The sequence below is a fragment of the Mirounga angustirostris genome, unplaced genomic scaffold (genome assembly GCF_029215605.1).
Source record: "Mirounga angustirostris isolate CCGP_5_RB_7025 unplaced genomic scaffold, mMirAng1.0.hap1 SCAF_6, whole genome shotgun sequence".
Lineage (NCBI taxonomy): Eukaryota > Metazoa > Chordata > Mammalia > Carnivora > Phocidae > Mirounga > Mirounga angustirostris.
Genome location: NW_026991714.1, coordinates 32561527 through 32584293, shown reverse-complemented (window position 1 = coordinate 32584293; position 22767 = coordinate 32561527). Strand labels below are relative to the sequence as shown.

At 35.8% G+C, this 22767-nt stretch overlaps 1 protein-coding gene across 3 annotated transcripts in view; it reads right to left on the bottom strand.

Moving 5' to 3' along the window:
* Positions 1 to 497: 497 nt before the first annotated feature.
* The window catches only part of ASPM (assembly factor for spindle microtubules), a 64769-nt gene continuing 42499 nt past the window's right edge, over positions 498 to 22767 (bottom strand). For 2 of the 3 annotated variants that reach the window (XM_064594054.1, XM_045877099.3), the window contains exons 18-28: positions 17677 to 22428; positions 14325 to 14491; positions 12784 to 12880; positions 11452 to 11661; positions 10314 to 10463; positions 9268 to 9459; positions 8624 to 8816; positions 8316 to 8470; positions 6530 to 6706; positions 5430 to 5599; positions 498 to 764 (exon numbers count right to left, since the gene is read on the bottom strand). In XM_064594054.1, the coding sequence (XP_064450124.1) occupies positions 662 to 764; positions 5430 to 5599; positions 6530 to 6706; positions 8316 to 8470; positions 8624 to 8816; positions 9268 to 9459; positions 10314 to 10463; positions 11452 to 11661; positions 12784 to 12880; positions 14325 to 14491; positions 17677 to 22428 (6366 nt within the window). In that variant the 3' untranslated portion in view covers positions 498 to 661. The remainder of the gene's footprint in view (positions 765 to 5429; positions 5600 to 6529; positions 6707 to 8315; positions 8471 to 8623; positions 8817 to 9267; positions 9460 to 10313; positions 10464 to 11451; positions 11662 to 12783; positions 12881 to 14324; positions 14492 to 17676; positions 22429 to 22767) is intronic. The other variant, XM_064594055.1, reaches the window with a different exon arrangement.

The following is a 22767-nucleotide window of genomic DNA, read 5'->3' as shown; positions in this document are numbered from 1 at the left end:
GTCAGGGAGATAAATGGAGATGGTGTTTGTAGCATTTGTGAGATTATTTTGTTCTCTTGTCACTTCTAAGTGTGTTGGCAGAATCTTATATTTCCAAAATTAGTTTTAGAAAAATGCTTCACCTATAAAATGAGAGTAATAAGCTAGTCTTTCCCCTTTTGGAATATGATTATATTCAGACTAACATAATATTTTTAAGATAATAGACATGAATAATAGTGTTAGAATCAGGGGCACCTGGGTGGCTCAGTCAGTTATGCGGCTGCCTTCGGCTCAGGTCATGATCCCAGGGTCCTGGGATCAAGCCCCACATCGGGCTCCCTGCTCAGCAGGAAGCCTGTTTCTCCCTCTCCCACTCCCCCTGCTTGTGTTCCCTCTCGCTGAGTCTCTCTCTGTCAAATAAATAAATAAAATATTAAAAAAAAAAAAAATAGTGTTAGAATCATTTTTATGACATAGTGGTTTCTTACATGCATAAAGCCATAAAATAATAAAAGAAACAACAAATATGAAAACAGTTTATTGTTATATATATATTTTTAAATTTTAATACAAAATCAGATTTTAGAAGTTGTACAAAAGAAAGCCAAAAACACTTTACACATTCATGATTAGCTTTAATATTTCTTTTTACTGTATATACTGAAAATGTTTACATTTACTAGTAAGGAATGCCAAGCGTGTCCATCACCATTTGAATAGCTTGTAGGGGATTTGTGATTTCTTCCATTTTATCTCTTCTCAAAACCCAATCTGGTTTAAGTCTGTGAAAAGAATAAAAATCTTGGATTAACAAAGTTCTTCTCTTAAAAGAGTTACCTTCACTATTTTGCCTTAACAAAAATGTGTCTCCTCCTGAACACATCACTTCCCTTACAACCCTCTCAAACAGGTGAGGGTTTATTGCCATTTACCACTGTCAGGCTATTTCTCACCATCCTTCCTCCTTTGAGGCTTACGCTATTTAGCTCACCACTGCCTTCTGGTCAACTATCAAACTCCCGGTATTTTGTTCTTTGTAAACTTGGTTCTTGGTCTTCTCTCAACTCCTGCCACCATTCTCAGTAACTTCAACATCCATGTAGCTAGCTGAAAATCCAACAATCTCATCTGTCAGTTTTGCACCCCCCTTCCTTCTGTACCACCTCAACCAACTCCTTCTTACATCATCACATGATAGCCTTCATCATCATCAGAAAGTACCCCACCACTGACATCTCAATTTGAGACTACCATTCTCCCACCACTTCTGATTCATCCATGTCATTTGATTTAATACATCTACTGCACATATTCTTCCACCCCACTGAGATCTCTAATTCACTGACCTCAACACGTACCCATCATCCATCAGAATGCTGACCTTACTTCCTTCCTTGTCTAGCTTAGGTCCATCAATATAATCTCCTTGGCAAATTTCATTAATGCTACTGTTTCTCTTTCTTATTAATTTCTAATGGAAAGTTCTATTTGGATTCCAAGTTGAATCCAAATATCTGCCTTCTCCATTCCTATACAGCTGAACCGGAAGAAAAGAAAGATCGCAGAACCAGGCTGACTGATTTTACATCAATAATTACAGAACTAAATGGGTGCCTGAAATTGCCTAGTATGCTTCCTTCCTCTTTCCCCAAGATGACCATTTTATTCCTTTCTTCTTTTCAAATGACCTTGCCACACCCTCTCTGGTCTGCTTTTGAACTGATGCTTATAATCTCATACTTCATTAAGAAAATAACATCCATTGGAGGGGAGCTCATACATCTTTCTCACATAACTCCCTACTATGTTATGCATTTCCATCTTCTTAGTCTTCCCATTTGGTTAAAAATCCAAATATCTATTAGTTGGTAAATGGTCAAAGTGTGGTATAGCCATACAATGGAACAGTACTCTGTGATAAAAGGAAATGAAATTCTAATTCATGCATCAATATAAATAAATCTCAAAAACATTAAGCTAAAAAAAGAATCCAGTCACAAAAAGCTATATACTGTATGATTCCATTTGTGTAATAATATAAAAAAAGACAAAGCTAAAAGTATTGAAATAAGATCAGCAGTTGCCAGAATCTAGGGGTTAAAAGGAGATAACTGATTGCAAACGGGTACAAGGTAACTTTGGTGTGATAGAAATATTTTATCTCAGCTGAGAAAAAGGGAAGCTGTTAATTCATGTTAATCACAGTTTTAAATATTTTATTTATTTATTTGAGAGAGAGAGAGAGGCAGAGCATGAGCAAGGGGAGGGGCAGAAGGAGAGGGAGAAGCAGGTGCCCCGCTGAGCAGAGAGCCCGATGCAGGGCTCGATCCCAGGACCCTGGGATCATGACCTGAGCCGAAGGCAGATGCTTAACCAAATGAACCACCCAGGCGTCCCATGTTAATTATAGTTTTAAAAACATAATTAGCATTAAAATTTCCCAATTCCTTAAATAGAAATCAAATGTAGAAATGGTCCTCATTAGTAAATTTGAAGCAAGTAGGCTCTTTTTTATGTTATACTGTGAAATATGTAAGCATAAAACCAATTTACAACTACTACATAGTTTATAATTATGAGTAATTATAAAGCTAACTGCTATGTAACCCAGGTCAAAAAATAGTGCACTGTCAACACTGTAGGATTTATGATTTGTAGAGAAGTTCTGAGTCATGGAGATGGAGATAGGCAGGGAAGGAAGGAAGTGGGAAAGGAAAGAAGGATATTAAACATCATCAGTTAACTTAGTTCATCAAAATCAATTAAATCTTTTATTAATAAGGTAAAACCAGAAAATGCTAAATTAATCATTTTTAAATAAAATTTTAATTGCCTCCGCAAAATATAAAAGTTATATCTGAAGTTCTAATGTTATAAATTTTGGACCAAAAATGAATTCATAAATAATAACAATTTTGTAGATTAAATCAGTATTACAATTCTAATTTATATCATCTAACTGAAGAATGTTGCTAGAGTTCTCTACAACAGAAGACCAATTTTTTGTCATAAGAAAATTCATCAAATGTTACACTTAATAAAAAGGATGAATTTTACTGTATGTAAACTATATCCCAATAAACCTGACTTTAAAAACTATGTAATAGCATGTTTAAATTACTATATAAGTTTCTAAACGTTGACTCCACGCTTCTGAACTTCTAGCAACACAGAGCAGTAACTGAGTTTGCAACGGGGCATGGGTCCAGGGGTAACACTTAGAACAGTGCAAAAAGGCGTGAGGTGATTCAGGTGTGCTTTTGTGACAATAATCATATTCAGATACTCTTGTGTACCCAGAAAGACAATATTTAGTGGTCTTATCTTTTTGTTATGTCAAGATTCATCAATAGATTTGATTATTGTCACCTACAAAGATTTAATTCATCTAAAGCTTTGTTATCAAACTTGCATGAATTGTGGCCTAAAGTAGACCTATTATTTCACTGGGGCTACAAATAATAATAGTTTCATATTCCTTCTGCATTTATTAGACAATTTTTTTAATAGAAAACTCCTACATCAGCCATTGGATTGCCCTAAGATACAGTATATATAAGAAAAATGGGACATACTTGATTTTTTCCTTTCACCCATAGTAAGCATCATGAGTTGTTTCTCTAGTATCCTTCAAGGGTAACCAATGATTTTTTTCCTTAGTATCATCATAAACTCATGAATTTTTCATATGATGTGGTCCATTTGTTTTTCAATCCTTTTTAATCTATACGTGTCACCACTTAACCGCTAACCTCCATCTTGCCAAGTCCAACGGGCATTTTTCATACCTTATCTAACAACCTCTCGGCAGCATTCCACACAGTTGATGTGACACCACTTTGGAATATCTTCTATCTAATTACCAATTCCTTTTCAGAGCTGTTGGCTGGTTCTTTCTCTGAGTTCTGGAGAAAGTGGGGTTACCCTGAGGTTCGGTTTGGGAATTTCTCTTCTAGGAGTTCTCTTCCCCTGAGGTGACTGGATTTATTACCATAGCCTTAAATGTGATCTAATGATTCCTGAATCTAAGGATTACCAAATTTAAATCTCTAAACTGATTCTTCCTAGAACCTAGAATCAGGCCTAGAACCACAGCCCTGATTTTCTAAGAGTTTGTTTGTCTCTTAACTGTCACAGGAACCTCAGGCTTCCCAAAACAAAACCCATGATTCAATGCCCCTTCCCACTCTATCTTCTCTTGTCCTTTCTGACTTTTACTTCTTGTAACTACATCCCGGAGACAATTTCCCAGTTAAACTATTTTAGCAGGTCCTCTGAGTTATTCTCTATCCTAGTAGCTACCACAATCTTTATTACTTTATTCACTTATTTGCCTATTTACTGTCATTCTCCTGAAGTATGTGGCTCCATGCTGTGTCATAATCACAAGTTCAGCACTTTAAAGCATGGCGTGCAGCTCCATACCATACTTACTCTGACACTGATAGAGGTGTCTACTTGGTTAACCAGATAAGCTAATACCCATTTTTTAAAAATTTCTAAAGGTACATGTCTTAAACTAGTTAAGCTACCATTATCTCTATAGGTTTGCTGTTGATTGAATGGCCACCCCCAAAAAAAGGTATGTCCACATCCTAATCCTTAGAACCTGTAAATATTACCTTATTTTGAAAAAGGGGTCTCCACAGATATGCTTAACTAAAGGATCCTGAGATCAGCTCATCCTGTATTATCTGAACTGGACCTAAATCCAACACACGTCCTTTTAAGGAGGAGGGTGGAGGAGAAGAGGCCCATGTGAAGACAGACGCAGGGAACGGAGTTGTAGAGCCATGAGCAAAGGAACACCTAGAGCCACCAGAAACTGGAAGAGTCAAGGAAGGATTCTGCCCTAGAGCCCTCAGAGAAAGCGAGGCCTTGCTGACACCCTGATTTTGAACTTCTGGTTTCAAGAACTATCAGAGAATAAGTTACTGTGTTGTTTAAGGCCACCAAGTTTGTGATAATTTGTTACAGAAGCTCTAGGGAAACTAGTACAGGGTCTCATAAAGAACTTCTTCAGAAGGAGAAATTTCAAGTATCAGGATGATTAGGAGAAGAGTTGGAAGTTGATACTGTAGCCAGGAGGGATTTTCGGCAGCTTTCGAACAGTGTAGTTTGTTCTACATGCAAAGAAAAAAAAGTTTATACTGCAAAGCTTATAAAAAGCTAATTGTTACACTTAGTACTTAACTATTTAATACAAGGAATTTATCAAATAACTATTAAATACCCAAAGCCACAGTGTTATTATTACTTCATTATTTCCTGAGATTGTCTACTTTAGATTTACCACAGATTCTATTTTTACTCATATGTTGTTTCTCCATTGTCAAGTACAGTATCTTGCTTATAGTATGTACTCAAAAAATGTTCGCTAAATGAATGAATGAATGAATGAATGAATGAACAGTGACACAAAACTATAGAGTACATTTACTGCTTACCTTGAAACAATTCTGGTTCTTACAGGTGTTTCTGGAATAAAGGGGATACTTATAGAAGAATTCATCTTTTGTTTATAAAGTATTCTTTCAGTATTCATTTTATGTTTACGAGCTGTAAGCTTGTAGAGACTATAAATACGGTCAACAACTTTGGACCTACTTCGAACACCCTAAAAAAGAAAATATACATTTATTAAAACGAATAAAAATTTTGTATCCCTTCTATGCTAGTAAAATCAACCATAAAAACCACCATACAGTGAACTTATGAGTCTTTAACAAAAAAAGCCATGCTTTCTAAGTTGAGCAGTTAGACTGGTTTAAGTTATAAACTAATTTGTAAGACAATTATAAAAAAGGTAAATATTTAAAGATTGTATACCTAGCTCCATACTGAATAAAAGGGTAAATATTATAGTCAATAGACCTATTATATCCAGTTGCCAAGTCCTGTGAATTTTCTCTAGATTTCCAAAGTTATCTACTTATCTCTAACAACCCTAGGTCAAGTACAGTTTTTTGCTTAGACCTCTACATATCTATACGTCCCTCCTTCCTGGATGGTCTCCCTACCTCCACACACACTTTCCCAAATCCATTCTTCAATCAGTAGCCAAAGTCATGTTGGACCTTAAACTAGAACATACTCCCTCATGTAAAATCCTTCAGTGGTTTTGTTCTGTCATAGCCTGTGGTCCCCCCATGTTTGATTGTAACACCTAGAGAGGTCTTATCATAGAAAAGCTTGAAATGTATTTATGGTTATAACAGGAGGATGAGGAGTCACATATATGTGGTATTCTACCTTGCTAGGATAATTTGTTACTTTCCTCGTAAATGGGAAATGGCTACTTATATAACTGTAATAAACTTTATTTTTAAAATTCAGTTTCTTTAATACATTAGAAAACCTCCTATATCAACACAACACACATAGCACACAACACAACACGCAAACAGCTCCTATATCAACAAAAAAGGCAGGTCTGAACACACACAAAACCCTATTTAAATTGTGACAATTACTGAAGGAAAAATGTAAAAGTCTTAAACCTAAAAACCAGGAAAGATAACCTCAAAGGAAGATAACTAATACTTACAGAGGCTCGATTTGTTGTTTTCAATAAAACAGCTAACAAACAACAAGTTTTTGTAAAAATGCTTCCACCCTTGTCTGCGACTTTGTCACCAGGCTTTTCTCGGTACATTTGCAAAAGGTCCAGCAATGTATCTATGCAATTTTCTACATCATAAACTGCTGCAGTAGTTTTCTCATACTTGAAGAGAACAGAATGAAAGCAACATAACAAACACATGTTAGCCTTAGAAATAGCCCAAGCAAAAGAAAAGCTTACGGCCAACTTTTTGGACTATTTATGGCAAGTCCAAAGGACTTCGGGAAATGACTTTTTTTTTTTTTAAAGATTTTACTTATTTATTTGACAGAGACAGCGAGAGCAGGAACACAAGCAGGGGGAGTGGGAGAGGGAGAAGCAGGCTTCCCGCTGAGCAGGGAGCCCGATGTGGGACTCGATCCCAGGACCCTGGGATCATGACCTGAGCCGAAGGCAGACGCTTAACGACTGAGCCACCCAGGCGCCCCGGGAAATGACTTCTTGATATTACTATCATTTCTGGATCCATTTTATATGCATATCTGCATTTTAATTGTTTTCTTCCCAACTGACTTTAAAGTTCCACAAAATATGAATCAAATCTAAAATCTTTGAACATGAACTCCCTAAAAAGCTTAATGACAAGCAATTTTACTGAGAACCTCGAAGGAAAAAGATAACTTATCTGTGGTAGTTAATCACAGGGTAAAATAATGATAAAGACTAAGAGGAGGATATATTTTTCCTGCTTCAAATACCTAATTGTATCACTAGATTCATACTGAAATTTGCATGGGAACAAATAATGCTAATGATACTAAGATAAAAACGACAATAAACAATATTAACAGTTAACAATTGGCACTTTTATGTATGAAGCACATTCTATATATTGACTCATTTCATTCTCACAATAACATTATGAGGTGGATACCATTACTATATCCATTTTACAGTTAAAGAAAGTAAAGCACAGAGAGGCTAAGTAACCTATAGTAAGCTGCAGAGCTGTGATTCAAACCCAGGCAATTTGGCATCAGTCTGCGTTCTTAACCACCACTTCTCAGTAAGAAAATATCAGGTCAAGTGTTCTAAGTTGTGGCTAAGGGGTTGGGTGGGGAAGACAAATCTGTCATCTCAGTATTTTTAAATGCATGCATTACAGTTTATACAGATATCTGCTACCAGTCCAAAGCCAAAAATCTTAAATGCTAATACCTATATAGAGTCTTACATACAGGGTGACTAAGTGATAGCAATATCTTCATCATGTTTTGCCCGACATGATTATAAGAGGTTCTATTGTTTTGATACAATGCAGTGGACAAGAACACCAGCTCTGGAGGTGGACAAAAATGGATCTGAATTCAGCTCCATCACTTATCACACTCAAGTGTTTAGGCAGGAGACTTAACTTCTATAAGGATTATTATTCCTTCTCTATAAAATCAGAATAACAACATGAACTGCCCGAGAGGATTATTGTAAGAAAAATTAAATGATGCATGAAAAACACTAGCACGTAGGAGGTACTCAATGTTAGTAATCATTGTTATTAATATCATAAAGACAGAAAAAATAAAATCATAAAAAATTAGTGTTTTTATGTACAATTATGTTAACAGAGTAAACATTTTCCCCCCTAAGACTCTTGCACATAAATGAATTCTAACTGGGCGATCTAAGTTTTAGTGGTGAACAAGCATGAACTTAATTTGCTGGGTCAGATTTCTTGACCAATGAACAATTCATTATTAAAATGGAAAACTACCTTAGCGACATTAAGCAAGACTTGTACAGCATATCTGATGACTTCCATACAAGGAACGCTGCGATTACAACTTCGGATCAAAACAAATATTTTAGAAACTGCTCCACTCTGGGCCATGTTCTCACAACAAAGTGGAGACAATCTAGTAACTACCTCTGAAAGGAGGGAAAAAAAAAAAAGAGAGAGAGAGATAAATTCATAGCAACAAAATGAAATTTTAGCTAATATCGTATTATAACATTCTTTGTACACTCAAAGGTAAAAATGCATTTCTAACCTTATACAAGCTATTGTTAAGAAAAACTAACCTAGGTGCTTTAAAGCCTCAAGAATAGCAGAAAGGTGCTTATAGGTCAAAAGATAATGAAGTGCAAGTGCAGTTCTTTTGTAGAGTTTGTTTTCTTCTCGAATCTCCCTGTTAACAAGTTGAAGACTTAGTCGTATAGCTTTAATTTTTGTACAATCATTTTTCTTCCTCCAAGAGTATCCTCTCCATAATGCCTTAAAGAGACAAAACACAGTAATTTTAAGATTAACCCCATGATATTTTGAACTTATATCTACATCTATTTCTACAAAATAAGTATTTTCAGTAAATTTATAAGATATAATCAGACACTTTGCAAATAAAACCTCAATTCATGTTCTAATAGTTAAACCAATTTTTATAAAAAGAAATATATATAATATTCCTGTATATAACCTGAAGCATCACTCGTTGACCTAACATGTCTAAATCTATACAAAATGCTAAAATACTTTTTCACCTCAATCCTAAATGTCTCTAGGGAAATTTGAAAGTAAAGGGCTTAATAATGATATAGTATTTATGAGTTATTCAACTGGCAAACCTCAGCTTTTTAAAATGTGACTGTGTTTTTAAAATGTTAGATATCATGTAGGTGAATTATGAACCAAAGTCTGGAACTAACATCATCATATTTCCAGTTACCTGAATTTTACTGATTCCATTATTAAATTTTTCCTGTTTTTTACAGAGGAGAAAACGGCGTACTGCTTTCTGTATTACTGATGCAGCCCTATTTTGCTGGCTCAGACATTCTTGAATTTCATGCTGACTTCTGATGATGCTATTATACTTCTGAGCAAACCTCTTTTGCTGTAATTTTGTTCGAAACCATCTCTGTTTAAAACATATAGGAATTTTCTTTACTTCAGGTTTTTAAAACAAATAAATACATATATACACATACATACACAAACGAAATAAACAGAACATTATATTGAAATGTCTTTCAACCCTCCCCAGTGGCATTACTTCTCCACTCCACTGGGTGCAAATCTTCCAGTCCTCATTGGGTATGTGTGAATTTAACCCTGTACAACAGAGCCTTCATTTCACAACGTATTCAAATTCTAGCAAGCTGTATGTGTCATTCTGCAGTTTGTTTTCTCACTCAATATTTTACATATAAGTATATGTTAATGTATGTAAAGAGAGTTCATATCCAAAATACATAAAGAAAGCTTATAAATCATAAGAAAAAAGAACATCCAAAAGAGGAAAGGGCAAACTGTATGAAAAAACACACATACACACGTACATTAAGAAAAAGCACACAATACACAGATAATAATTTGAATAGCCAACACATGAAACATTTTTTAAAACTGCTGGCAATCAAAGGAAATCCAAAGCAAAAATGAGATGCAATTTCCCATTCATCAAAATAGCAAAAATCAGAGTCTTTAACACTATGTGTTGGCAAGAATGTAGAGAAACAGGTACCCTCAGACTTTGCTATGAGTATAAATTAGTATAATTATTTCAGAAAATAATTCATAGCTTTATTCCTGTGCCTTAAAACATCAACCTATTTCTAACCCATCAAGCCATCCTAAGTACGTCATCCTATAAGCAAAAGGCTACATATTATATGACCTTAGCATAAGGTATTTGGAAATTATTTATTAAGATAGAAAATTTGTAACAAAAATTATACCACATAGTTTCACTGCTGCAAAGGAAAAGCTAACCTGAATACAGATGACTGAATTAACTTGCTTGTTAGCATTCTTCAAAGCCATGTGAAGTTTATATGCTCTTTGAATTCTAAAAGCAGACAGGTGATAATATGCAGCCGCTGTGAAGTGAAGAAGCCTAATTCTGGTTTTCTGTTCTAAAATCTAAAAGAGAAATAAAAAATTAACCATATATTTGACTCTTAAGACAACTGATCAATGTTTATTTTTGTATTTCCTCAATACCAAATTATGTAAATTAGCAATAAGTTAACTTTTAATTATTAAGATTATTTACATTGTAACTCAAAGTGATTATAATCCTTTACTATACAATATTTCCACATGTGTAACCCCTAACTCAAGGTATAAAAAGCAAAATTATATTGTGGGCACCTTACTAAAGAACAGTATTTAATTTAACTAGGCTACACAAAACAGCTAATTAGAGCTTTGAATGTACTAACTATAATGAGAGAAGTATATGAATACTAAACTCAAAACAAATTACAGTACTGGAGATGGTCACAGTAAGTCAGACAAATTTATTCGAATCGATTTCTCCAGTTATTAGGCAGTCTTGCACAAATCTAGCACAAGACTCCTGTAGCAGAACCTCTCAATAGTGGGCCTTTAGACTTCCAATTTATATTTAATGAACACAATATAAAAGATTTCCTTTTTCATTTCAAATTTTTTTGTCTTTGCCAGTGCTTCATATATTGGATGCTAAAAACATCATGAACTCTCTCAGAGGATTCTCTCTTGCTGAAGATGTGGAAGTTATCACAGGAATGGTAGCTCACAACACCTCAAAGAGTTGCTTGGTGGTAGCATATGGCTACCTGAATCACAACCTCCTCCACGTGTGGAGCTCTTCCCTCACTCTTCTTTTAGTTCCTTTGTTAAGATTCATTACAAGAGAAAATTTAGTTTGCATTTTTGGTGAGCATCTATGAGAAACAGGCTCAAAGAACAAAACTCGATAGCAGACAGTGATCTTGTTACATGGCTCTGCAGAAGCTGAATAAATTCAAGTTAATGGTTATATTTGCTCTGAAATTATTCCCCAAAGTCTAAAATTTCTTAACACATTTCAACATCAAACACTTTCATTTCATAGGACTGAGATATTCTACTTATAAATACTTACTCTTTTTCTTACTAACCAACCACGCACTAGTACTTGCAGAACAACTGCAGATTTTTTTAATTCTACATATTTTATCCTTTCACACTTTCCGTCCTTCCTGGCTCGTATATATCTCTGTATGGTCAAAGCAGCAGACTTTTGCCGAAGAAAAACCTGCCTTCCTTTGTATCTTCTAAAATTCGCTTGGATCAAACAAGCAGCTCGATGTCTCTATAAGGAAAAATGTGGAAGTGGCATTAATAGAAAGGCTTAATAATTTCAACCCACTGGAGGTTTCTGAATTTCTCCATGTAAAATGAGATGGTATAATTGTGATTTTTCCTTACATTTTTAGCTTAAGAATGTCATATTTCATATACAAGAAAAGGTGATGGTGTATCATTTCTAAACCTATATAGGTCTACAGCTAAAAATTAAATTTTTATGAAGGGGCAAGCCAAGGTCAATAGATATCTGGTGCTCTTTCCCTCTCATCTTCTTGATACCTCTCATTGTGAGGGAGAAAAGGACTAATACTACCACAGGACAGATACACTTAATAAAAATGCTAGCAACGTAAAGAACAGAATGGGCATTGTAAACAGCTGTCAGGGAAGCTGTTTGTTGCTTCAAGGACCATAGAGAACATCTTAGAACTAGCACATCTCAGTTTCAATTACATAACATCTCGACAACCAAATTCTAAGACACCTGAAGAAGTATATAAATTAAAATGGGAACTAGGTTTGCTTTAAAACATAGATTCCCCCGCCAACTGGCTGAATGACCTTGGGCAAGTCACTTTATCTCTCTAGACCTCAGTTTCCTCATTTGTAAAATAGGTATGCTAATAACAACTACTTCAGAGGGTGACTATGAGAATCCAATTAGCAAATATACACCAGTAGGTATAATAATAATGGCTGTATAATAATAGTGAATATTACATGAATGTTGAAATTTATAAGTAGAATTTTAGTTTTGATTTCTTTAATAAAAGGCTATACGTACTGCAGCTATTCTAAACTTTGATGTTAAATATTTTTAATAGATCACCAATTGCAGTTTAAAGAACATATTATTAAGATTTGACTTCTAGTAGACAAAATATGCTACATCTATTAGGACTTCCTCCAAATAAATTATTTACTCTAAAATTAGTTACTTCAAACTTGGATTTGAGAATATTTTATAAATATACAAACAAAAGCATTCATAAAAAGTATTTTTATGAGTGAATACAATTTTTAATTAACTGCAATGATGTGTTTAAAATGTATAGTTAACAAAAAACAATTTTTGTTTCCTAAAATAGTTCTTTGCAAAGGAGCTGTTTTTTCTTTCTGCACCTACTTTCATCATTAAGAAGTATTCACGAGCTATTCTTCCAGCAAGTGTAGCTCTCCATTTTCTCTGAATGATAATTGTTGATGCTCTCACGTTCAGAAACCTAAAAAGTAGTTATTGGAAAGCAATTACAAGTGTCTTTAATCTACTCGATAAATATGTATTGTACACCTCACCCCCCCACCCCCCCACTAAATATTAGAGAAAGAAAATATAAGAAAGATGAGAATAAAAGAAAGTGGAAAAGTATAATTTATACTTAAATTGTAGCCATTAGAATTCTATACATACACATACACACACCCTGAACTGACACAATGAAAAAGAAGTTTTGCAATTAGCAATATTGGCAATATTCCAGGGGTAAGAAATATGAGTTTCTAGAATGAGAAAGAATTCTGAACAGGATCAAAAGAAAGTACAATTATGTAGACCTAGACAAAGCCTAGATAAAGGGGGTGTGGGTAGAAATAATGGCAGAGTATAAAATCTGAGTCCATATTGCAATTGAGTCATTGAGCAGACGGGAGGGGGTCCCAAAGAGAACTTGGGAGATTAGAAAAGCATCAGGCAAATGAGAAATGGACACTTGTTTGAAAGGAAAGCTAGGCATCATGTAAATATTTAAAAAGAAATATTCTGTAAGTAGAACTGGAGAAAAACTTAGAAAGTGAGGGCCAGAGATTAAACTTTAGGTGTCAACGTGGTGTAATACATAAAAATTGAGAATGGATTTAACTTACATGTTGCCACATTTCTTAGAAAACAAAGCTGAGCATTAATAAGAAAAATTCAGCATTTTGGAACAAGAAACTTAGATACTGGTCCTTAACAGCTGATAGCAGCAACTATATCTTTATATGGTAAGCCCTGAGCTTCTACCCATGGAATCTATCAAGAAACTCTTCTAACACTAGTGTGTTCTCCTAAAACAATCTTTAAAACCACCACTGATACAATAATTCATCAATTCTGATAACTGAAGAAAAATTCTTACACTATGAAATAAAAAATAATATCGATAACCTGGTAAGAGCTTTAGAAAAGGTGTTTCAAAGAAATGAACAAGGAATAGGAAAATACAATGAACATAAATAAGTTGGTAATTAGGTCTTCATCATTAAGGTAAAAGAGTGTGGGGGCTAAGTTAAAAGAAAAGAAAAGAAAAGAAAAATGAGTAAGAAAACAAATTTTACCAGTAGCTAAACTGACAAACAAAATGGACTAATGCACTAATAAGGAAACCAATATTTTCCTGGATTATTTTATTCACTTCCCCTTACCCTCATTCCCATATGAAACCAAATCAACTTTAAGTAAGTACTTTTTACTGAATTATATCAAGGCTCTATCTCAAAAAATAAGACAGTCTTAGAGATATACTTTGTTTCATTAATGGCGGTAACACCAACAAAACAAACCATACAAGTTAGGCATAGCAAATATTTAAAAGAAAAATCAGTAAGCACTATTATTTTATATAAAGACTTGGCTACCACACACACATACTCCCCCCTGCCCCCCCGCCAACAGCTATCACATATTACCGTGTTCTCTCCTGTTTGGTATAGAAGCAACCTTGAATGATTTTAACAGCTTTTAGTACAGCTAGATATTCTTTACGTGCTTTCCAATACCTATACCAGGCTTGAATCTTGCAGGCAGCTTTCACTTTATGTAAATATTTTCTGGTTTTATAGCTCTTCCATATAGCCTATGAAACACATAAATATAACAAATATGCAATGAGATATATTTTCTTGTAAATTGAAAAAAAATCAGTATTAAAGACAGCTAGTGTAAGATTGGTTAAGTAGACAAAAATCAATTGCAGAAATATAGTCACATAATGACTCTTCTTTCGATTAGGCTCATTCATTCCTGACACCTATGAGCCCTCTGAAAACAGATGGGCTCACCATAGTGAACACCTACTATGTACTTTATCACACATAACCTGTGGCTGCCTGAGAGCTAAGACTAATATAACCCTAACAAATATTTCTAAATTGTAATATATGTACAATGTCTGAAAAGCCAGATATGTGCCTTGTCCTCACTATCTCAATCCATTTGGAAGAACAGAAGGAAAAGGAACACACTGACTCCCACTTTGCCTCCCACTTTGCCTCCCTCACATATATCCTGGGTTTTGTGTCCAGGTTGCAGCAAATTCCTGAGAGCAACTCTCTACCAGAGGACTATCAGTTTTTCCAATTTCTGTGACCTTGAGGCTGACTAAATGTTTAAGTGAAAATACAACTTATTAAGCCGTTAGCATTGTACTAAGCGCTGTAGGTCCTTACAACACCATAGGTAGATAATATCATTACCTAATTTAGTGATGAGTAAATCAAGAGAAATTTAGTAACTTATTGATGCACAGGTAATAAGTGGAAAAGGTATCTTACTTTTTCTCTACAAATATTTCATGAAATGATTAAGATCTCTGTTTTACAAAACAGAAACTGATGTTGAGGAAGAAGAGACCTATTATACCACATGGCCAGAAGGCAACAGAGTCAAGATCCGAACCCGAGTCTTTTTGACCCCAAAATACCTAAAACAAATACTGCAGCCACGCCTTACATGGGGATCAGGATCCAAAGTCAGCTGAGAGGCAAGAATTATATGAATGTCAAAATTACTCTTGTGATGTCCTTAACTTCCTCTAAGTATTTATGTGTGGTTTTTATGTAAACTAATCTGAATATCAACATACTGGTATTCACACCGGGAGCCAGGCATCAGTATTTCTAAAAATTCCAAGTGATTCCAATGTGCACTAAAGTTTGAGACCACTGATTATATGTTAAAAACAAGATGTGTAAAATATAATTTTTAAATTTAATTATATACGAGAAAAATAGCCAAAATTTCCTAAGATTGTTATTTTGGCTTTTCTGTCATTTCAGTTGAATATAACCCTAACTAATATATCCAATTAACATACTTCAAACATTAACTTCTTGGCAGCTTTGGAATTTGAGCATTCTTTTCTTCCTCCCTCAATCCTTGGTTTCTTGATACCATAAATCTTTCAGTTTTGCTTGTTCTCTCTTACTACCATGTTTTGGCTTCTCCTCTCAGTATTCTCAAATGTAGACGTTCTTCAGGGTTGAGTTCCAGGCAGGCTCTCTTCTTTTACTCATTTTCTACATTATTCCTGGCTGATCCCATCATCCCCACGACTTTAATTATCACATGTATGCCAATAATGTAGAAGTCAAATTCTGAAATCTGTACTACTCTCCAAACTCTAGACAAACACAGCCAACTGCCTTGCTAGACATCTCAACTGAGACATCTGTTAGGTACTTCAACCTCATCATGTACCCCAGACTGAACTCATCATCAATCTTCCAATCTGCTCCTCTCCTCACTCCCTATGTCAGAGAATGGTAACATCTGCTGAGTTACTTAAACCATACACATGGCTTGGATGCTTGTTCATGCTCTATATAATGCAAATACTACCCCTTCCACTCAAACTAATCCTCACAATTCCATTGTCACTACACCTTACTAAACTATCTTTCACCTGACCTAATGCCAATAGCCTCCTGGCTGGTCTCCGCTCCCCTTCCAGTCCCTCTTCCACATTCCTGCCAGAGTCATTTTTTAAAAATAAAAATATGATTCTGGTTTTCTCCTTTTTAAATTCTTCTAGAACTTCTTTTAATCCAGTAGAAGAGACTAAACTTGTGTCTATGTCTTACAAAGCTATGCACGATCTCACTCCCGGTACTGCCAGCCTAGTCTCCTGTCATTCTCTATACTCCACCACACATACTCGCTCTCTCATTTCTGAACTCTGTGTTATCGCTTACAGCTGCATACATGGGATACATTTTATTGGGCTATTTTAATTCATCCTTTGGCTTAACATCTCAACTTAAATGCCACTTGTCCTGGGAAGCCTTTTCTGAGCACTGGGACTAACTTAGGTTTCCCTTCTTTATGTTCCCAGCAACATAAACCTCTCATTTTGTTTTATAATTAAGCTTCCTTGCTCAGTTAAGTGCTTTAAGGACAGCAACTAAGTATATCTGTTTATGCCAATCAGCCATGATAGCATTTGAGCACATTGCCAGCACTGGACATTTATTTGCTGAACGAAAACAGTATATCTAAGTTCAACAGCAAACCAACAAGATACCAGCATATCACACCAAGGTTCAAAGCCCAGGTATGAACAGGTAGAAAATAAATTGCTGAAGTACCTAGATTCAATTCCTGGATCTGCCTCTCCCTGTGTGACATTAGCAACTTATTTAACCTTTCTCAGTTCCTTCATATTTCAAGAGAGAGAATACTCTACACTTCTCACCCACTGATATATGTATGTGTGTAAGAAATGCAGATATAATATTTTTGTTATATAGAATATATATATTTTATGTATAACAATAATAATATAGTGAAAAAATTATATAAAATTGCTTTGGAAACCAAAAGTTTAAATGCTCTGAATAAAGTACACATGTCTATCTAGCTTAAAGTGGTCTTATTAACAGATTGGTAGGGAATAAAGTTATACCATTTGGCCTAAATTTTGCCGAATCTCCCTTTACCTTAGCATATATTTCTCACTTAAAAAAATTTTTTACTCCGTAGAGAACTCCTATTTATCAAACTATATCCTCAAAATTAACACCTATTGAAATGCATCAAGCATAGAGTGATCATGTTCAAAAGAATTCCAGTTCTGTGTTGTATTAGCTGAATTATTATTAGTGCCCTTTTCCCATTCTCAAAAATGTTCCGTTTTGGAAGATAAATGAAATGGTCACATAAACGAAGTATTATTCTTTATGACCTGTTTAAGTTAATTTTACAAATTCTAACAAGTATTGGTTAAAGAAATAATTCAAGCTTTACATTTAAATATACAAGTACCTGGATTTTTATGGTGCTATCTTTAATTTTCTGAAACTTCCGTTTCTGTATAAATCCTCTTGTTCTAGCTTGAATAATGATAACGCTGCTCCTAATTTGTAAATACACTTGTCTTTGATGTTGTGCAGACAAGAAGGCTCTGTGGTGATTTTGTAAAACCACTGCTGCCTTCCTATACAATAAAAACTGCCTTCTTGTTTGCCATGTCCTGAAATACTGCTGGAGGGTCACAGCCGCTCTTTTCTGCTGAACAAATCTTCTCCGATACACTGCCATCTGAAGGAAGGACTGAATTCGCAGGGCAGCACACATCTGCGTTTCCAATTTTCTTGTGACCATTTCACAAAAAGCTTTTTGATTTGTTACTGCAGCCCCTCTTTGAGGATACTCTGCCTCCTGGGAACAAGCCACTAGAGAAGCTCTATGCCACTTCTGAATCCTTAGTGCCGAGCTGTGAACAGCTCCATGCGGAGTTTCCATTCTGTGAGGGCAGAATGCAGATTGCTGGGCAATGGCTGCCACGTTTGCTTCCGATAGGTTTCTCAGTGTCTGTCTAACTTTCATGCCTCTAAAAGCAGCCTGAATAATTAGTACAGATTTCTGAACTGCTAAAAGTCTTTTTCTTTCCATTTTTACTCTGACATATGACCTATAATAATTCTGTATAACAATAACGGCAGTTTTCTTTGCTTGATAATCAAGTTTGGCCCTGTGCATTCGGTAGACTGCCTGAATTAGTGTGGCAGCCAGGTGCATATGCTGGATATCCTTTCGCACCTCAAAACCTCTGTATGGAGACTGTAGACAAATGACTGCTTGGGTGCGCACTGCAGTTAGCGCTCTGTATCGTCTTTGAACAAAAACTACTTTTGCTCTCAAGTGGAGATAACGCTTCCTTATTTTGGAGGCTTTAAAATGCTTCTGAATAATAGTGGCAGCCTGATGCTGTTCCTGAATCTGTCTCCTCATGATCAAGTCCGGGAAATCTGCCTGAATACAGGTTGCTGCTTTCTTGATGGTATCGTGTTGAAGAGCTTTCTTTTTATTTGCTCTGTATCTTTCTTGTATTACTTTTGTAGCCCACTGAATCTTTTGGTAAAATAGATACTGTCTATACATTCTATATGTGCTTTGTATTATGATAGCAGCTCTGTGTTTTTCCCTTAAAAGTTGTCTTGCCTTCATTCCCTTATATGCGGCCTGAATGACCAAAGCAGAATGTCTTTGTCGGACATAATTTTCTCTTTGCAATTTCGCAGCCCTGTGTGTTCGGTAATGTTGCTGAATTAGAACTGAGGCATGTTTCCAAGTCTGAAATGTAACATATGCTCTGTGCATTCTGTAAGTGGCCTGGATGAGAACTGCAGCCCGGTGCATCTCCTCTAACTTCTTCTTTGCCACCAGCCTTCGGTAAGATGACTGGATTGTAATGACTGCCTTTCGTAATTTCAAGAATTGGTGCAAGTGATGCTTGGCACAAATGGTGGCCCGATATTTCCTCTGAACAAAAATAGCAGCTTTTTTGAGGGAAATGAATCTTTTCCTCATCACTAAAGATCTAAACCTGCTTTGAATAAGGGTTGCAGAGGAATGCATATTTTTCAAATGTCCTCTAGCTTTCATCCCCCTAAAAGCAGCCTGAAGGATCAGAGCAGAATGTCTCTGTCGGAGAGAACGTTGTCTCTGTAGCTTTGCAGCCCTGTTCGCTCGGTATTGCTGCTGGATTATGGCTGAGGCACGTTTCAAGGCCTCATACCTCACATATGCTCTATGCATTCTGAAAGCTGCCTGGATGACAGTAGCAGCCCTGTGCATCTCTTGCATCTTTTTCCTTACCATCCATCCTCTGTATGACGACTGGATTTTAATGATCGCCCTTTGTAACCGCAGGAATTGTTGGAAGTAATGCTTTGCACAAACAGTTGCACGATATTTTCTCTGCACCCAAAGAACAGTTTTCCTGAGAGACAGGAATCTTCTTCTCACCCTGAGAGTTCTAAATCTCCTCTGAATAAAAGTTGCAGCTAAATGCATAATTTTTAAATGTTGTCTAGCTTTCATCCCCCTAAAACCAGCCTGAATGCGTATGACAGAATGCCTTAATTTGTTATACTTTTGAAATTGTACGTTTCTTTCCTTCACTGCCCGGTACCTTTGTTGTACTGTTTTTGTTACCTTCTTTAACTTACTAAAATAGGTTTGCTCTCTGTGTCTTCTATAATATGACTGAATGAGTGTGGCTGCACTTTGCATCTTTCTGAGAGTCTGTCTAACTCTTATTCCTCTAAAACTTGCCTGAAGAACAGTAACAGCTTTCAAAATTGTCAAGTACTTTGCACGCTGAATTTTACCTTGACAATGTGCTCTGTATCTTACCTGAATTATGACAGCGGCTGTTCTCATTTTATGGTATCTCATTTTTGCTTGATGCATTTTAAACATGGCTTGAATAACAGTGGCTGCCACATGCATGTGTTGGATTTGTCTTCTTACTCTAATACCTCTATAAATGGCTTGAATTTTAACTGCTGCCTTCTTGAAATTAAGATATTCCTTACGTTGATGGCTTGCAATTTTAATACCTCGATACCATCTCTGAATTATAACAGCTGAAGCTCTGCAGGTTGCATAGTTCTTTTTGGTTTTGTAAGCTCTATATGCGGACTGTATGGTGCCTGCTGCTTTGTTGCACTCCTTTATTTTTTTTCTTACTCTCATACTTCGGAAAGATGACTGTAAAATGACTGTAGCTGCTCTGGTTTTCAAATACAACTGACGCTGTTTCCTTCCAACACTATAAGCCCTATAATACATTTGAATCAGACAAGCAGCTTTTTTCATGATTTCCCACGTCTTCTGCTGCACATACATTCGACAGTATGACTGCATGATGACAGCACATGCGTGTTGCTTTTGAATCCTCCTTCTCACTGTTTTTCCCTTCCATGCAGATTGAAGTGTCAGTGCTGCCTTACGGAGTTCGATGTACTCCATGCGCTGTTTCTTTCCTGCAGTCCATGCTCTCAGATGTTGCTGGATGACTAATGCGGCTGTTTTTAACAATCTAAACTGTTTCTGGGCTTTGGCCATTCTAAAAGCAGACTGAATTCTCACTGCAGCTTGATGTTCCCTTTTGATCTGCTTTCGAACTTTCCAGCCACGAAAAGTAGATTGGAGAGAAATCACAGCTGCCCTGGTCTTTAAAAATTGCGTTCTAACACCACAAACAGTCCTGTATGTCCTGTACCATCTCTGAATCTTGATAGTGGACTGAAGCACATATTGGTATTTCTTCCTTTTACTATAGCCTCTAAAAGCAGTTTGAATTTTAAGAGCAGCTACAGATTGTTGTTTGATTAGCTGGCGTGCTTTATAACCTCTGTAAGCTGCCTGCAAACAAGTAACAGCTCTTTTGACTTGCAAGAAGTTCTTCCTCTGACTGATCTGTGCTTTGTGTGCATGATAGTAGTTCTGAATGACAACAGCTGCTTTATAAATTTCCAGGTAGTGCTGCCGTGTCTTTCTCATTCTGAAATAAGACTGTAGTGAGACAGCAGCTTGTCTTTGCACCCGCATCTGCTTCCGAACCAGGTGACCTCTAACAGAAGCTTGCAGTTTGATACAGGATTCCCGCATCTGCGTGTATTCTCGTCTCTCTAGTGCGGCCATTTTTGTGGACCGGTACTGTCGCTGGATACACAGCGTCGCTGCTCTCAAATGTAAATATTGTTTACGAGTTTGTTTCATCTTGACAATTGACTGTAACTGTACTGCAGCACTTCTTAGTCTCAGAAATTTTTTTCTGGAAATATAAGCTCTGTAACATGACTGAATTTTTATAATGGATGTGAGGATGTGAATAAATCTTTTCCTGGCCTTCATCCCTCTGTATGCAGACTGTAGAACAATGACAGCAGAACGTGTTTTCTGGTAAGATGCTAGAACTTCCTTTGCTAAAACATAGGCTCGAAAATGAATCTGAATTACAAGGGCAGCTTTCTTTACCTTCGTATATTTCTGTAATTGTTGCTGTTTTCTTACTTGCGCCTGCAATTTGGTAGTAATTTTCTTAAGGTTTAGAAATCGAAATCTGTCTTGCCTCATCCTCCAGTAGGACTGAAAAACACAAGCAGCTCTGGTTTGTCTATGTAGATTGCGAGCTCTCATCCTCCTGAAAGCGGCCTGCAGTCGGATGGCCGCAGCCCGTTTCTGCAAATAGCTGGTGCGCTCAGTTTTTCCTTTCAGATAGGCTTTGTAGTACTTTTGAATGGTCAGTAGAGCCTCTTTTTTTCTTTTATATAACTTTTGCGCTTGAAGACACCGGAATCTTGTCTGAATGATAACAACACAAGATCTAATGTGAATATATTTCCGTAATTCTTGGTGCATTCTATACCATGATTGTATGACAAGAGCAGATTTTTCTTCTTTAGCTCGTTTCCTGCCATGCCATTCTCTAAAAGCTCTCTGCAATATTATTGTAGCTTTTATTTGTAATTGCATTTTACGTTGCTTCCATCTTCTGAACATAGATTGGATTATGAGACATGATGACTTTAGCATCTTATACCTCTCTTGATCATGTTTTCTTCTTAAATAAGCACACCAATGTCTCTGAATTGTAACTGCAGCCCAAAGATGTCGTTTGTAAGAAGTAATAGCAATTATCATTCTTATCCTAGACTGCAGGATGATTGAATAATATTTCAATTTCAGAAACTGTTTTCTAGTGGAATATCTTCTCCAATACCTCTGAAAAAGGTAAGAAAGGACACAAAGTAAAACACATAACTTTCTATACTCAACACCTCTGCAAGTATTAATTTTTCTAACCTTTTGCTTAAAAATAAACATGTTAAATTAAAAAACAGTATTTTTTTGGAAAACACTTGTCTCTTTTGTTTGTAGTTTAGTTTCTATATTGATATAGCTATAGCCAATTCAGAAATCCTTGTCTCAATCCTAGTGGTATTTATATTTGTATTTGCATTTGTATTTCAGAGACAAAAGAAATATAAAGCAAGTTTATATTCTAATAGAATAACATATAAGAAAATAGTCAAAATAAAGCTATAGTAATATTCTGCTATC